We start from the raw sequence: 16732 nt of genomic DNA, 5'->3' as shown, positions 1-16732 counted from the left end.
TGTGATGGATCCATACAACAGAATATTAAGCCCTAAAAAGGCACAACATTCTGATACATGGTTCCATGTGGATGAACCTCAAAAACTTTCTGGTAAGTAAAAGAGGCCAGACACAAAAGCCCACATGTTGTTTGACTCCATTCATATGAACTATCAGAACAGAAAGCAGATTAATGGCTGCCACAGGGTTGGGGGAGGAAAGGAAAGTGTCTGGATGATGGGTGCAGGTGGGTGGGAGGGTCATGTTCACGAAGACAGACATGAAGGGGCCCTCCAAGGTGCACAGCACGCGGGAGCCCCGGCTAGGCTGGTGGGTATGCCCATGATTCTGGCACCAAGGACGAGGGGAAGGTTGGACCCAGAGGGCAGGTGCTCCCCCAGTGGGTGAGAGCACCGTTCCAGGTCCAGGCCTGAGTCCAGGAAGGTCTCAGAGTCTCCTCTGAAAGGTGGTCCTCTTTCTAAGAGCTGGAGGGAAGCAAAGAGGGTGCTTGGGAGAGGGACCAGGGGACCCAGGATGGTGAATCTGGTGAGGGGAACAGGGGGAACAGGGAATCTGGGAGAGGGACCAGGGGACCCAGGATGGTGAATCTGGAGCCAGCAGGGGGCCCAGAGCATGGCCTGCTCATGGTCCCAAACCAGGGTCTGAGGAACATCTTACCAAAGGCAGAGGAATCCCCTTCTTGCCACAAGAAGGGGTCAGGAGGGTTTCTGCCTGTCCTTGGGGCCAACTCTGCCAACTGCAGTCTGACCTGGCAGGCTGAGGCCAAGCCGGGGGTGGGGGGCGGTGGGTGGTCTCGAGGGTCCCTCTGGGTTCCCTCTGCTTGGGCTTGACCTCTGGATGAAGAGACCATGGTCGTCTAGAGTCTCCAGAGCAGATGGCTCAGGGCTGGACACATGAGTGGTGTCTCTTTTTGTCTTTATCATTAAAAGTTTATTTATTTATTTGGCTGCTTTGGGATCTTCACTGTGGCATGTGGGAACTTTAGTTGTAGCCTGTGGGGTCTGGTTCCCTGACCAGGGATCGAAACCAGGCCCCCTGCCTGGGGAGTGCGGAGTCTCAGTCTGGACCACCAGGGAAGTCAGCATGCTGTCTTAAGGGACACCAAGACCCTAGCTAAAGACTTGAAAATCTTGTCCATGCACCTTTCCAGAGCAGACCTCGGATGAAGTAAAAGAGGAGGTAGACCCCTTGGGTGTCTCTGGGGGACTCAGGAGGGGTGCAGAGGAGGTGAGTTTGGAGCAAGGCCACAAGGAGGGCTCTCAGACCAGGACCACGCGGCAGCTGTGGGCTTTCCAGACCTTTGCGATCGTCACCAGGAATTAACAGCCAAACCCGAAACAATAAATACTGACAAGAGGGAGGTAACAATCATGGTTTCAGCTCAGCTAGTGTGTCGCAGGAGGGGCGAGGACTGGATGGTAAATAATGAGCAGACACCGTAACTCATGCTGGGAGACATCATTGATCCGGTGAGATGCTTGACCCAGCTCCCTGATCCGGGAGGTGTCGGGGCTCATCCCAAGGTAGATGGCTGGAGAAGGGGAAACCCTCAAGTGGGAGACCTGAGCCTGGACTCCAGCCTCCGCTCTGCCAACGGCTTGCTGTGCTGCCCAGGGCTGGCCAATGTCCCTTTCTGGGCTCCTCTTCCTTCAGCTGTGAGACAGCAGGCTCTAATATTCTATGATTCCGAGTCCCTTCCACTCCACCCAGTTTCCCAAGACTCTTGGGCTCCCTGGACCCTTTTAGGAAGGATCAGCCCTCTTCAGCCCCCTAGGTAGATTAAGGAAGGACGGAGGGGCGGGAGTGAACAAGGGTCCTGCCAAGGCCCCTACCCAGCCAGTGACAGGAAGACAGCAGATCGCGGCACCGGGAGCGATTTTACTGGAAAGATGAAAGGAAATTGCATCTTTAATAATTCACCGGGCCGGTTTGGAGGGAGGCAGGTTGGCGGGGCCGCGGAGCCGCTGGGCGATCCCGGCATCTGTTCCTGGAAATCCGCTGGCTCCAGAGCCTGCCCCAGAGAGACCCAGGGTCCTCCATCTCCTCCCGGCCGAGGGACAGCGGGAGCCCACGGAGTCTAGACCGGGGTGAGAGGTTAAAACACAGCCATCCCAGGAACCCGCTAGATTGATATCCCCAGCAAAAAGGGAGCCAAAATAATCGATACGGCAGCAGCCCAGGAAAGCCGCCAAGCCCAGGCCCCGGCCCCGTGGAGTTGCTGCAGGAAAGAAGAGCTAGGGCTCTGCGAACTGCATGGGGCTCCAGAGAGCAGAGCCCAGACCGGGGGCCTCTGCCAGTGCCCGTCCGGGCTCAGAAGGGGCCCCCATGCAGGGGCCACAATGCTGGGCAACCTGTCCAGATTGTGGGCGGGGTCAGGCGACACACGTCCTCGGGCCTTCAGCCAATCACCACTTCGCCTTTCCTCCTGGTCCCGCTCAAGTGGGAGGGCCCTCAACTGGTCTGCAAATGGCCCGACCCACCTTCTACTTCCCTTCAGAGGGACCGTCCTGGGGGCCTTGAGTGCCAGACGAAGAAAGCAGTGGACTGAAGCCAGAAGAACTGGCCCGGGACAGAGGCGGAAAGTGCCAAAGACAAAAGGAGATAAAGAACTGTTGACTTCAGAAGCCAAAGATGCTGCTTTGACTCTTAGCAGAGTCCTTCGCCCGTCTGCGGTCCCTCCTGTGAATGGGATGATGACTCTGGGTGGCCAGACCCTTTGCTCTTGGAAAGAGCTTTATTTCTGTTGTTGTTCAGTCGCTCAGTCATGTCCAACTCTTTGCGACCCCATGGACTGCAGCACATCAGGCTTCCCTGTCCATCACCGTCTCCCAGAGCTTGCTCAGACTCATGTCCATTGAATCGGTGATGCCATCCAACCATCTCATCCTCTAGGTCGTTATTATTATTAGGCCTTTCCCCCAAGGCCTGTAGACTCTTAGTTGACTAGTCTGAAATTTAATAGCTTTCCTGGGTGGGTCATAGGGATGAACTAGGTCCGGGAAGGGGTGCAAATCCAGGGACTGGGGGGAAGCTGGGGGGCCCAGGTGGGGCTCAGGCAGAGCAACTGTTAACGTCTCCCCTCTCTCCTTCACGTCCTCCTTCCCTGCCGTCCCCTTCCCTCCACCCACTAATGAGCAAAGACAGCTCAAGAATTACAGAGAGGATTCTTCACAAACGAATATACTCATCCTTCTCTTACAGATGGAGAAACTGATGCCCAATGAAGCAATGGCTCCGTGGGCGCCCAGCTGGTAAGTCTGGCACCAGGACTAGACTTGGATCTGCTCACTCCCAGTGTGGGGCTCTTTCCACCAGGGGCCTCTGGTTTCCTTCCCCAGGGAGGTCTGGTGGCCTTGAGGCAAGGTGACCAGGCCCATCCTGAGATTCATCGTGACTCACCGTCTGACCTTGACCCACCCCAGCCCTCAGGCCCAGCTTTCCTCCCTGCAGAAGGAGGCTGAGACCCACCCCATCAGCTCTGAAGCCGCCAAGAAGATCACATGGGCTGATACAACTTAAGTTCAGCCAAATCTTATGTATCTGGCGGATCCACCACTTTTGGAAGTCACGGAGAGGGGGCAGAGGAGAGGACAGAAAATAGGCAAAGATGGTTTCTGAGTGGGTGAAATGGGTGTTTGACACATTCATTCATGCAGTGAAGCGCCTCCTCTTTGCTCATAAAAATGTCAGTTGGGCCCTCGCTCAGAGTCCATTTGCTCTGACTCGACAAACAATGCTGACAAGTTCGGTGGTCTAGTGTCTCAGGCCACAACAGGCATGCTGGCAGGAGCGAGAAGAGCTGTCTGATGAGAGAGGAGGCAGAGAAACTGTAAAAGGCAGATGCAGTAATTAAACAAGCAAAGCAGACTGGATATACCTTGATAATCCCTGAGGGTAACCCAGTATTACAGTCCAGTCTACTAATTAGTGGTGTCGAAATGAGCCTGAGTCATCAGGAGAGGTTGAGACACATGAGCCCTCTGTGTGAGGACTCGGGGCTGTGTATGATCCCCCCGTGGAAAGCTTTTTACCAAAAAATCAGTTATGACAGTTTTTCTGTTTAAAGAGGCAGGTTACAGCAACAGACAGCAAATGTATGTGTAACAACATCTCTGCTCTGGACAACGCCAGGCGCCTGGGATGGGGAGAGCTGACCTTGGGTGACAATCAGAACCAGGGAATTCTGGTTTAGTCCCCCTTCCCCATCGAGGTGCTTCCTGCCTGTATAATTAACTGGTTTTCTTGATGTTTTCACTGTTTCTCTTCTCTTTAATCCATTCTGCACGTGGAAGGAAGATTAACCTCCCCTAATTTCATTTCTTCTCTGATTAGGAGCCTACCATGACTCTCATTTTCTCCTGAAGGGAACCACCCCCCTGCCCCCTCACCGCACACACACACATTCACTAATTCTCTATCACATAGGGGGCCTTGCAAGGAACTTCTCCCACCTACCCACCCAACCCCCTCCTGCAGGGTCTGGCCTGTCCATCCCTCCCACAGTTTGGCCACCCGCCAACTGTGACCAGCTTTAATCGTCGTCTACCTGACCACCTGGCACTTGCTTACACACTGTGAGCCCACCCTGAGGTCAACCTCATGTGCTGGGTTCCAGCCCTTCCAATCAGATCATGCCAGGAAACAGGGTCTCCAGGTCACCACCTCACTAGGCTCCCCCTCCCCTGGAATGATGACTCTTATCACCAGAAGGTGCAGCTCTGGGTGGTTACTCGCCATACTTGGCTGTCCCTTCCTTACATGCCCGCTTCCTCTGCCTGCAGCCCCTACTGCCTGGTTCCCCACTGTGTCCCCACTCCAGCATCCAGGATGAACCCGGCACACACTGCTTTATCACATCGGCCTGGACGCCTCCTGGTTCTGAGTGTGGACAGGGACGTAGCAGTAGGGTCTCTCTGTGTGTCCCCAGGGCGCTCAAGGTCAGCTGATGGATGCTCAGAGGAGAGTCATGTGCGGGTAACAGGTCAGCTCACCCATCAGTGCCGCAGGGCGGGTGGCAAGGCCGGTGCTCGAAGTCCTGCCTCCAACAGCCCTCATAAGGGCAGCCATACCCACCCAGGGTGGCTGTCCTTCCCTCCATACCCTTTGCCTGGGAGATAATCCACATGCCAGGAAGGCCAGAGAGCTTAGGGGTCAAGAGGAAAGAGCTGTCATATTTGAAGGACACAGAAGACAAGCACTTTTATCCCAAACTTCCAAGACGGAAAGTAAATCTCACATTCCCATTTTTGGTAGAGGAAGCTAAGACTTGAGACACCAGGTGACTCACCAGCCTCCCTAGACTTATCCTGACTGTCATCACTGAGGACTGTCTGCATTTCTCAGTGGACCTACCTGATTTTATCGCTGTGTGTGGAACACTGAGGTATGAGGTTCAGGTCACCAGCAAGGGCTTTGGAAGCAGAGGGGACCTGTTAGAACCCTGCCCCTCCTCTTTCTAGTGGTAGGACCTGGGGCAAATGACCCTCCCTCGGTCTGAGTAAATTGGAGACCGGACCCTCAGGAGTTGTAGTGAGAAGCTGGGAAGTGCTCAGCTGGGCGCCTGGTTCAATGGGTGCCCATGAATGTTGGCACCACCGTGACCTTGAGCAAGCCCCTTTTCTGTAAGGGCCTCGGTTTCCTCACCTGTCACATGGGAGGGTGGGCTCCAAGTGCCCTTCCATTCCCTGATAGCCTGGAGGGTTTGGAGGGTTAGCTGGGGGAAAAAGGACTAAATAATGTCCAGGACTGAGGGCAAGTGCAGTTCCTGGAAGGGAGGCATCCCGAGAGGCCCTGCTCCCCTCTCAGAGCCTCAGAGTGGGAGGGATCTCTTGGTGTTTTTCCTAATCCACACCCTGCCCTGCAAAGGGGAGCATCCTCCCACACCATGGGGTCCGCATTGGGTCCTGGTTTCTGCTGGATCATGTCCAGTGTTGGGGGCTGTTGCTCAGATGCTTGTGTTACCCTCAGCCACCCCCTGCCACCAGTCCGCGGGTCCCCACGGTGTCCTTGGATCTGGGTGTCCAAAGTCCACTCTCTGTGTCCAGTCCCCTGTCCCCCCCGTTTGTTTTTTCCTCTCCCACGTTGGCATGTGTGTCTTTTGAGGTCAGAGGAGCACGCCTAGAGCATTCTCAGGTACCGCATTCTTGGCGCCTACCTCTTCCCCTTGGTCGTCAGGCGCTGGCTCCCGCCTGGCCTGCTCCCCATCCTTGGCCACGTGCCTAAAAAACTAAGGTCCCAAAGGGGAATCCGATGTTCCTGGTGCAGCTTGACCAGGAAGAGGGGAGCAAACTGCCCCTTTTAGATGCTCCGCTGTTCTGTCATTGTTGTTTGGCTGTGCTGGGTTTTCATTGCTGGGTTGGCTTTCTCTAGCTGTGAGACGGGGTCTGCTCCTCGTTGCTGTGGAGCCCAGGCTCTAGGTGTGTGACCCTCAGTGGTTGTTCTCACCAGCCCTAGAGCTTGGGTTCTGTAGTTGTGGCTCCGGGCCTCAGTCACTCCTCAGCATGCGCAGTCTTCCCAGACCAGGGATTGGACCCATGTCTCCTGCACGGCAGGCAGGCTCCTATCTGAACCACCACTGTGCCACCAGGGATGTCTGAGCCTATGTTGTTTTTAGCATATTTTTTGGGAGGGGCATTTTCTCCCCAGCAAAGTCAGTTAAGGGCACCTTCTCAATCAAATTCCCTAAGGGCCACAGATGGCTTTCCAGGATTGCAAGAGCCTGGCTCCAGCAGAAGGTGAAGATCAGAAATCTGAAAGTGGAAGCTGCCTGTCCCTTGGCGGCCCGTCCTTAGCATCGCCCCTGCCCCAGATAAGTTAGGCCCCCTCCACTGGCAGGGCCTCCGGTGACCACAGGAGAGGCCTTCCCCGTCTCTCCCTCTGACCAGGCCCCCTGACCCCCTGGGGAACACTGTCCTCCTTTCCCCTTCAAATTCGTCTTTCTTCTGCCCAGACCGTTGCCCTCACCAACTGAGCAATAAACTGAGGGAAGGAAGGCCAGCTTGTGGCCTGCCCACCGGGGACCAACAGCCTGTTCTCAGCATCTTTCAGGATCCATGTCAGCTCTGTTCTCAGAAAGCAGGGTGAAAGCCACGGGGACCTCCTCTGAAAGACACCCTGTGTCTCTGATTCTGGGAGGCAGGACCCCCACACCTCTGCTTCCCACCTCTCCTTGCTCAGAGGCCAACCAGCCAGGGAGATTTAGAAACTGTAGAGCAGATTAGGACACATTAGAAACACATCTCACACACACACACACACACGCACACACACACACTCACTCCGTGCATGTACCTCACACACCCCAGAGAACCTCACGTGCACACACTCACACACACACACACATACACCTCACATACCCCAGAGAATCTCTCAAGCAGTGCACAGCTGCGGCCTCCCCTATGGGCCTAGGGGTCCGAGCAGCTCCCAGGGTCCTGGGCAGGGCTGGGTGCCCCTGAGTGGGGAAGGGCTCTTTCTCATTTGCACAGAGGCTGGGTCTGTGCTCCCCGGGCCTCTGGCCTTTCCCCCACGGCACAGCAGTGCACCCACCTGCAGCCCTGTCTGCACGGTTAGACCTCAGGGCCCTGGGGGCACCCTGGCCTCCCCACTGGAAGTCCTTGTCCCGTGCGGGGACCCCTCCACTGCTCTGCATGCCCCTCCTCCAGGACCTGGCTTAAGGCACAGCTCAGCTCTTCCCTCCCTGTGCCCCTCTGTCACTTATCACCTGGATCTCACCGTCAGGGTTCACCTGTTTAGCCCCCACAAGCTTGTTCAGTGCCTGCTTGAGCCAGGCCCTGGGCTCGGTGCTGGAGATGCAGAGTGGATGAGGTCAAGTTCAGAGTCAGTGGACATCAGCCCCCTGCAGGCCAGCGGTCACCCACAGTGAGCTGGGTCATGGTCGAAGCATCCGTGGGAGCTGCAGGAGCCCAGAGGGGGCACCTGGAACCCTGACTAGGGGAGCAGTCATGGAGAACTTCTTGGAGGAGGTACACGCCTGTAACTCCAACCAGTGTCCACGGGACCTGAGATCGTGCTTAGGTCCTCTGCCATCCAGTTAGTGTCATCCAAACCCCAGCCCATCTGCAGACCTGTAAACAAGAGTGGTGAACATCTGTGTTATAAGACCTGAGATTTCAAGCTGACTGGTTACACAATTCATTGTGCAGAGTTGTGTGGCATAGTTAATGGAAATAGACCCCAAGCACCCTTCCTGTCCCTGGTATGGGCTCAGGAGTTCCTGACCTCCTCCTCAGCCTGGGCGCGTCTCCTTTCCCTCTGAGTCAAGCCTGCGACAGAGTCCTTTCCTGGCCCTGCTTAAACAGAGAAAGCACTGATTACACACCATTCTGTGTAGCATCAAGGGCCACATCCCTGGATGTTCTGGTAAGTCACCAGGGGGTCCAAGAATCCTGACCTGAATCCTGCTTGTCCCTGGGAGCCAGCAGGCCGATTAGAGTTGGGGGACACAGTGGGGTGAGGAGGCTCAGGTCCCAAGATGGCCACCAGTCCCAGAGGCCAGGAACCTGGGTCTTCAGCCTGGTCCCCATGCATGCCCACCAGACCCCTCTCAGGACTACGACGACAGCATTTCAAGGCCTGGCCCTTGTGCCTGGAGCGGGGGGCGGTCACATGACTTGGACTTGCCACTGCTCCCGAGTCTGTTTCCTCTACGTTTCAAACAGAGTGAAAAGTGTCTGTCACCTGCCAGGACTACTTGTGAAGATCAAACAAAATCGTCATATATTTTAAAACTACAGGGTGCTGTCCAAGCAGATGGCGTGGTTCCCTACATGTTTCCCCAGATGTGAAATGGGTGTAAGGATAGTATTTACTTCCCTTGCAGGGCCCTGGTGAGGCCAGATGATGTGTGTGAAAGGGCGGTGGCAGGGAGCCAGGGCTGTGTGGCGGGTTGGGCTCTCTGGGCCAGTCTCCTTGGCCAGGCAAACACAGCTGTTTGCCTCACACTCCAGGCTGGCTGGCTGGCGGCCAGTCTGGGCAGAAGCAGCTACCGCATCTGCTTCCAGAATAGGCCAACTGCTTCCTCGGGAGGCGGCGGCGTGAGCGGCCTTCTGCCCACCCTCCCCTGCCCAGGCTCGTGCTGAGACCAGGTGGGCAGGGAAAGGTGAGGTTTCTGGCTCAGATAAGATGTCCACAAAGAGTCAGCCCATGCCTCAGGCACAGTTACCTAGGCATGAGAAATTTAGGGCCCTGGAAGGGGTTTTTAGCTTTTTAAAATTTATTTTTGGTTGCTCTGGGTCTTCACTGCTGCTCGGGCTTTTCTCTACTTGCGGCAAGCGGGGGGCTGAGGTCTAGTTGCAGTGCTCAGGCTTCTCACTGTGGTGGCTTCTCCTGTTGCAGAGCGCGGGCTCTCAGGCACCCAGCTCTCGGAGTCGCAGGAGGTGTGTTCAGTAGTTGCGGCTCCCAGGCTCCAGAGCACAGGCTCAGTAGTTGGGGTGCACGGGCTTAGTTGCTTTACTGCATCTTCTCGGACCAGGGATCAAATCTGTGTCTCCTGCATTTGCCAGGTGGATTCTTTACCATGGAGCCACCAGGGAAGCCCTGTTTTCAGCTGTTTAAAATCAGAAATAAATGAATTTTTAGATTGAAAAAAAAAGTTTTAATAAGGAATATTATCTTCATCTTTGTGCCAAGATAGTCATAAAATACAATTTTTATATATTTTTAAGGAGGATGGGCCTATGTAGGCATACAAGGGCCCAGGGCCTGTGAGTCATGACGTGGCCTGGAGTCCGTGGTGTGTACTCTGTCCACACTCAAGGACTGTCCTGGAGCCCTTTCCACCGTTGCTTATGTGCTGGGCAGCCTCGTCTCAGCTCCGACAGCAGGACCCAGTACTGCAAACTGAGGTGAGATGCGGCAGCGTGGCCTGCTGTCCCCGTGGGCTAGTTCCGCCTTCCTGAGAGCCCTCTCTGCGGCCCGCATATGCCGCGTTCGCTCCTGTCACTCAGAGGGTACGGCCCGTGCGTGCTCACCAGTAAGAGGGGCCCCCTAACACCAGAATTCTGAAAATGTTGGCATATGTGTGTTCTTTCTCAGCATGTAGTTGGAAAAATTTCCCAGGCAATTTGAATATTGATCTCAGGCCTGGATGTGCCCCTCTCCAGGGGGGTCTCCCTCACCTCCCACCCACCTTGAGGACCTCTGGCCTGGAGGAGATCCAGTTTGCAAGACGTTACAATGTATTCTTTCACAGAATAGCACAAAACTTTGCAAGCTGGCTCCTCTTCCTCCCCATCCCTCTGCAATCCTCTGATCTGAGGGTATTTCATCATGCTCCTCCTTTCCTTGGATAAAGAGGAAAAGACCATGTAGCCTGCCCATGGCGGGCTCAAGCCAGCAGCTGGCTGCTCCTTCTGCCTGGCGGGTGGGACTGGCCGGCTCCCTGGGACCGTGCTCACTGCAGTCAGAGCCGAGGCTGTTGAAGATACACTCGCTTTCTGGGCTGAGGGGAGGGGGGGCCCCTAACTCTTCCATTGACCTGACCGGCCTTGGGCTCTGGGTCAGTCACATCACCTCTCTGAGCCTTGGTTTTCTCATCTGTAAAATGGGAATCAAAAATGCTCACCTGCCTACACCTCTGAACCACCGGAGACAGTGTATGTAAGGCCCTGAAAAAACCATGGGGATGAGAGACAAGCTTTAATACTAAAGTATAACCACTTCCTCTTTATCGTCTCAATCCTTGCTTCTTCTGCTATCTTTGCCTTGGTACTACAAGTCGTGTGTGTGCACACACGTGTGTATTCTACTTCATTCATCCGAAACAGTCTTCCCGTCCCTCCCTCCTACAGACCTCAGGACAAAGGTAACCCACCCTCAGCAGGACAGATAACACATATAAGCAGAGGTAGTGGTGAGACACAGAATCGAAACATTTATTATTCAGAATATTTGTAGTTTCCAGTAAACTTCTGGAACCAGAACGAATTTAACCCAGAAAAATCTCTTTTGATGAACAGCGTTTGGTAAGATTTCTCCTTCCCTACCTTTTCTTCTGGGCTTCCCAAGTAGCACCAGGGGTAAAGAACCTGCCTGCCAATGCAGGAGATGTAAGTGATGTGGGTGTGATTCCTGGGGTGGGAAGATCCCTGGAGGAGGGCATGGCAACCCATTCCAGTATTCTTGCCTGGAGACTCCCATGGACAGAGGAGCCTGGTGGGCTACGGTCCATGGGGTGGCACAGAGTTGGACACGACTGAAGGGACTTAGCCCTCACGCACACTTTCTTCTACCCTCCAACTCCTTGTGTTTTGACCTCACTTTCTACGCCAACCCTTTAACATTTTTGTAAAACACTTCAGCTTCACAAATGACAATCATCTAATTAAAAAGTTATCTCTCTCTACCAACTGGGGTACTTCAGGCCAGAGCTGCCCTGCTTCATGTGGGTCAGAAATCTCAACACACCCTCCACGGGCTGCTGAGCTGGCCTGGCCGCCATCCTGGCCCGACCAGGGAATCACGAGGGGTGTGGGTGTTCCGGTCGCCACTCTAAGGAGCTGAAGGCCTGGCGAAGTCTAGCCAGAAAGAATCCCCGAGGGGACCTGTTGCCAGGAGGCAGTGTCCCCAGTGTCTTGTCACGGACAGGATTGTGCAAAACAAAGAACATGTCACCACAGGAAAAGAAATCACTGGGGCCCTTTGGGACCCTCAGATGAAAGACTGGCTTGACCTATGGGGACAGGACAGCCACTTGCTGCTGACTTCTGGAAGCTGCTTTGCCCAAGTCTCAGTCTTCTTCAAAGGAGTCATTGCCAAGTGTCACAGTGACTTTTTCACAGGAGGTGTAGGTTTGGGGAATGAGGTGGTTAAACATGCAGCAAACCAAATCTTCAGTGGAAAAGTTTTGTGCAGGACTGGTTACTCCTCTTGCCTTGGACAGGCCACGGTTCCCGGCTTGGGGGCAGGGGGACGGCATCTCCCTCCCCAGTGTTCTCCTGGACCACCCCTTCCCAACCTTCTCTAGCCCCTGGGCCCCGCTCCCCGCTGCGGCCCAACTCGGGGAATCTTCTCACCAGCTGATCACCTGGGTAGGGGCTCCTCCAAGGCCTCTGCCACGACCCGCTGAGGCACAAAAGCCTTTGGGAGAGATTTCCTTTGCTGACCGCGCAAAGAACAACAGATTCAGGGCATTTCTGTTTTTTGGTGTGGTTTATTTTTAAACCCACTTGTAGTTTGGGTTGAGCTGGAAAGCAGGACATACCAAGGGAGGGAAGGTGGTCGTCGCACGAGCAGGGTTCTGCCGCAGCTTTGGCGGGAAGCCCCCAGCTCTCTGCTCTGGGGAGGTAGGACCCGTCGCCAGGCTCCCAGCTGGCTCGGGCGAGGCAGGCAGCCCTTGTGTGCCAGTGTCCCGAGCAGAGGAGAAGAGTTGCCGTTTCTCTGATCTGTGTCCTCAAAGGCCCAGCCTGCGGTTTCCCAACAGAGCGCCGGCAGCTGAGGGACAGGACTTCGCGGGCAGGCCGGACAGTCTGTCGGGACGAGGAACACTGGCTGGCTTCTGATGCCAGATAAGAGCCTGGGGCTTGGCGTCTGTGTGGCCCCTCGGGGCTGCTCCTGCGGCGGCCTGGCTGTCTGGGCCCCCGCCCCTGCAGCTGCCCAGGGCGTGATCAGAGCGGGAGGTTTCCCACACCCCCTCCCTCCCCATCCATCGGAGAAAATAAAATAAAAAATAAAAATTAGAATAAATACCGACTTGGCCCACATTTACATTTACACGGATGGACAGGACGATCCCCAAACCTTAAAGGTGTACAGACAGGTTAAGGAAGGACGAGCAGACGAAGAGTGGGTTTGGGGGTGCACACCCGCTGGGGAGGGTGCTGGGGGCTCCCGCCTTGTCCAGGGGAGGCTGGGGGTGGTGAGGGGGTGCCTTCTCGGGGCTGCAGTCCCAGAGCTCAGGCAGAGCCATGAGGCCCGTGGGAGCAGGACTGTGGCGAGCAGGCAGGCTGCCTGAGAGGAAAACCATGACTGCCTCATCTTGACTGGCAGAAGAGACGGGACGTGCGTCAGGATGGCGGGACCTCGCTTGCTCAGAGCTGAGGGAGCCACAGGCGAGGAGGGAAAACCGCACAAGCCTTAGAGGAGGACTGAGTCCTTAGAGGACCAAGCAACACCCAGTTTCGCCTCCCATCAAATACATTCAGAGGTCAACTCGGACACGGCCTCCCTGTCAGCGGGGGGATGTGGCCTGGGGAGGGGGCGGAGGTCTGAGGGCACTCCTGTCTGCCCCCGAGTTCCTAAGTAGTCTTCCGTGAGAAGCTGCCTCAGAGTTTAGGCTTTACTGTTATTTCCTTAAAAAAAATTTTTTTTGGGGGGCGGGGGGGAACGTTTTCCTTCCACATCTGAAAAAGTGGCAGCAACCTGCATTTAGAAAAACAGCTCCGACGGTTATGTGGATCAGCCAGGAAGCGCTCTCAAGCAGTGGAATCAACTAAGCGAACCGTATATGTCTGGAGGCCATGGTGACACGACACGTAATTAAAAATATATTTATATATGTATACATATTTATATCTCACTCCTTCCCACTCTGGTCCTAACAGTCAAGGCGGGGCTGGCCCTGAGGCAAGACCACCAAGGCAGGCTGTCGGGAGGAAGGGGCCCTTAGGAAGGCGGTGCCAAGATGTTAACTTGCCCGTCCAGGGAACATCGCCCCTGAGCGCATGGTGTCCGGGGCCCCTTCAGGTTGCCTGCTCTCTGAGCCCAAGGCTGGGGTGGGAGACCTCCCTCTTCTGCATCCTCTACTTTCAGCCTCACTTTTAGGCTTCAGCGTTCTTCCAGGGCCCTGCTTCCTTCTCAGTAGATGTACTCATGTAGACACACACACACACACACATTCACATGCACACTCACACACACCTCACTTGAGGGAAGCAGGGCCTTCCTTCAGCCCAGGTGCGGGTCTCGGAGGGCGGCCAGGGAGCGGCTGCTTGCCGGGCTGGGGGCTGCTCGACCCCGTGGGGCCACGATTTCCCTGGGGCCTCTCTGAACATCCTGACGTCAGCCCAGCTCTTCCCTCAAGGCCTCCTGTGGGGCCTCTGGTGTCCGTGGCCCCAGGCTGAGCCAAAAGGTGCAGGAAAGGCGGTGAGGAAGAGACGGAGGAGCTTGGGAGGAAGGGGAGGGGGGTGGAGAAGGCAGGGGTGGGGCAGTGTGGACTCCTTGGCAGAGGCCACTGACCCCCTCCAGGTAAACTGCGCCCCTCCCCTTGTTCCCCAGCGGGCTCCTCCTGGGGACTGGCGGGAAGGTGGCGGCTGGTGGGATGGATAAGCCAGGGAGTACAGAGGAAGCCGCCCCCTACCCCTACCTGCCTGCTCTCCTGGACTCAACAAGGGGACATTTCCTCCAGCCTGATCAGACCAGTCAGCCAGGGGCGGGGGTTCAAGGTGACCCAGGCCTCAACCGAAGAGCAAGTGAGGACACTGCTGGGCTCTGAGGCCGCCTTCTGGGGCCTCATGGAAATGGGGGCTCCAGACCAGGAGTGGGGCTGCACAGATACCAGAGACGACCCGAAGCCAGCCTCCCAGGGCCCGCCCCTCATCCTCCTCCTCAGCCATCAGAGAAGGGGCTGCCCCCAGGACTCGGACCCTCCAAGCATCCCCAGCCTTGATGCCAGCCTGGAAAGCGGGTGGCTTGCTGGGATCCCTGATAGTCCTGCTCATGACTCAGCAAACACACCCCTCCCAACAGCCCTGGGACAGTAGTACCCAGAGATTCCCCCCACAGGGGGCACAGACCACGGCTGAGGATTCAGCTCGTTGAGTTAGTCCTAGGGAACCAGGTGTCCCGTCTCCCTGAATCTGTCCCCCAGGGAGAGTTTGAGACAAGACCTGTGTGTGTGGCACTGGGAAGCATCACTGGGCTTTTCGGTTTTAATTTGCCAGCCTCTTTCTGAGCCCGGTTCACCACCAGGCCCCAGGCCAAGACGGGTTTAATGCTCTCCCAGCGGCGACAGTATCGGCCCTTTGAGGAAGGACGCTAGAAACGGAGAACAGAGAAGCCAGGGAAGCCGGGGGCCGAGGAGCACGGGGTTCCAGCGGGGACCCCTGCAGGGGCAGAAGTTTCCAATTACCCTAATTGGCTACTGGCAAGCTGTCTGTGGCTAGGATCCTTCCAGAGGAGGGCCGGGTTTGATCTCCCACTAATCAGGGGGTTCTCGCGGGGCTGACTGTGTGATCACATTGCGGGGCCCTCGGCACTGAGAGAGGAGACTTCAAAGCAGCTGACTTTTGAAAACAGTAAAACACAATAAAACAAAAGAGTGCAAGTAGAACGGCAAACTGTCTCCCCTCGAGGCCCCTGGCCCCCTCTGGGCCTGCAGCTCGGGGGTGGGGGGCGCTGAGGGACGAGGCTGGAAGGTGGGAGGGCGGAACGTGAAGGTTAGAGGAGATCGCCCCGTCCCCCAGCCCGCCGGCCGCGCGGACAAAGGCCGTCAATTACGGGCGGCCGGTGGGGACTGTGCCTGCCTTTGTCCTCCCGGACATCTGCTCCATGTCGCCTGCTGCCGGTTGGCGACTGTGGCTGGCAGCACGCGCGAACAATGCAAACCCATCTCCGACCCACTTTTTCCAGCCTTCTGAGGTCCTTTCTGACCCAAGCTGTACACCAGCATGCGGGCTGCCACGGCCTCTGAGGAGATGAACCCCTGCACACAGCACAGCCCGGTGGGGGGCGGGGAGGGGACGCCTTGCGTGGGAGGGGGCGGGGAGGAGGAGGGCCGGGCCACCGTGGAGAAGACACATGCTGCCCTTACTGGTGCGAGCTGCCGCATGCTCGGGCTGGGGGGCTCATCGGATGGGGGGCCGCTCCTCCTAGGGCTTCGGTCCCTTCCCCGTCTGGCTCCAGACTGGCCGCCGGCTCTGCCTGCCTTCCTCCCCACGCCTCTCTCCCGCCAGGGCCACCCCTGTCTTCCCGCCTGTCCATCTGGCTCTGAGCACCAGGGCCCCAGCTGCCCTGTGGGCCGCCCGCCAGGCCCCCGAGCTGTCAGGCGGTCAGTTTCTGGATGGTTCTGTTGTAGTACTGCGTGATGGGGGGCGTCAGGGGGTTCCAGCTGTTGGCGTGCAGCTCAATGACCTCCAGCAGCAGGGACCGAGTCAGCATGGATTCTGAGGGGCACAGCATCTTGTCGCGGGCACTGGCCAGGAGCTCGGCCATCATCTCGGGCAACTGCTCCTCCAGCAGTCGGCCTGTGCTCTGCAGCTGTGGGCAGAGAAGTGGGGTTAGGACGCGTGCTGGACCCCGAAAGGACTCCTGCTCTGTTCATCTCGGTTAGGGGTGCTTGCTAGGGGAGCAGGGAAAGGAAATCGCTAGATTATCCTAGGAAGGTGCCCAGGCCTCTTCCTCCCAGGACAGAGGGATGGAAAGGGTGGAGAGTGGAGACAGCCAGTGTGAGAGCCCACCTTTAACACCCAATCTGCTGGAGGAATGAGAGGAGTCAGGATATTGCCTGCTGTCTGGGGCTGTGAAGAGTCCTTACCAGGAACATGATGCTTCTCCCTTCATCCACTTGCCTCCCTTCTTACAGGAAGCCTTCCCTGACCACCGCCCGCACCCTTAAATGGCTACGTGATCTGCTTCCTTTGAGGGTGACCAGGTGGCCCCACATTAACCTTCTCTAGCTGGGACGTCTCTCTGGAAACGAAATTGGTTGTTGTTACCAGCCGTGTGTCCGTGTGGAACCCGAGAGCATGGATGAGGCCTCCTGTTCCTCTCCTCTCT

At 56.5% G+C, this 16732-nt stretch overlaps 1 protein-coding gene across 7 annotated transcripts in view; it reads right to left on the bottom strand.

The window, feature by feature from the left end:
• Positions 1 to 12150: 12150 nt before the first annotated feature.
• Positions 12151 to 16732, bottom strand: part of CTIF (cap binding complex dependent translation initiation factor) — a 324350-nt gene continuing 319768 nt past the window's right edge. For all 7 annotated transcript variants that reach the window (XM_061400121.1, XM_061400115.1, XM_061400116.1 and 4 more), the window contains exon 12: positions 12151 to 16213. In XM_061400121.1, coding sequence (XP_061256105.1) covers positions 15998 to 16213 — 216 coding nt within the window. In that variant the 3' untranslated portion in view covers positions 12151 to 15997. The remainder of the gene's footprint in view (positions 16214 to 16732) is intronic.

The sequence above is a fragment of the Bos javanicus genome, chromosome 24 (genome assembly GCF_032452875.1).
Source record: "Bos javanicus breed banteng chromosome 24, ARS-OSU_banteng_1.0, whole genome shotgun sequence".
Lineage (NCBI taxonomy): Eukaryota > Metazoa > Chordata > Mammalia > Artiodactyla > Bovidae > Bos > Bos javanicus.
The sequence above is the reverse complement of the archived record's forward strand: the minus strand, read 5'-3'. Positions and strand labels throughout refer to the sequence as shown.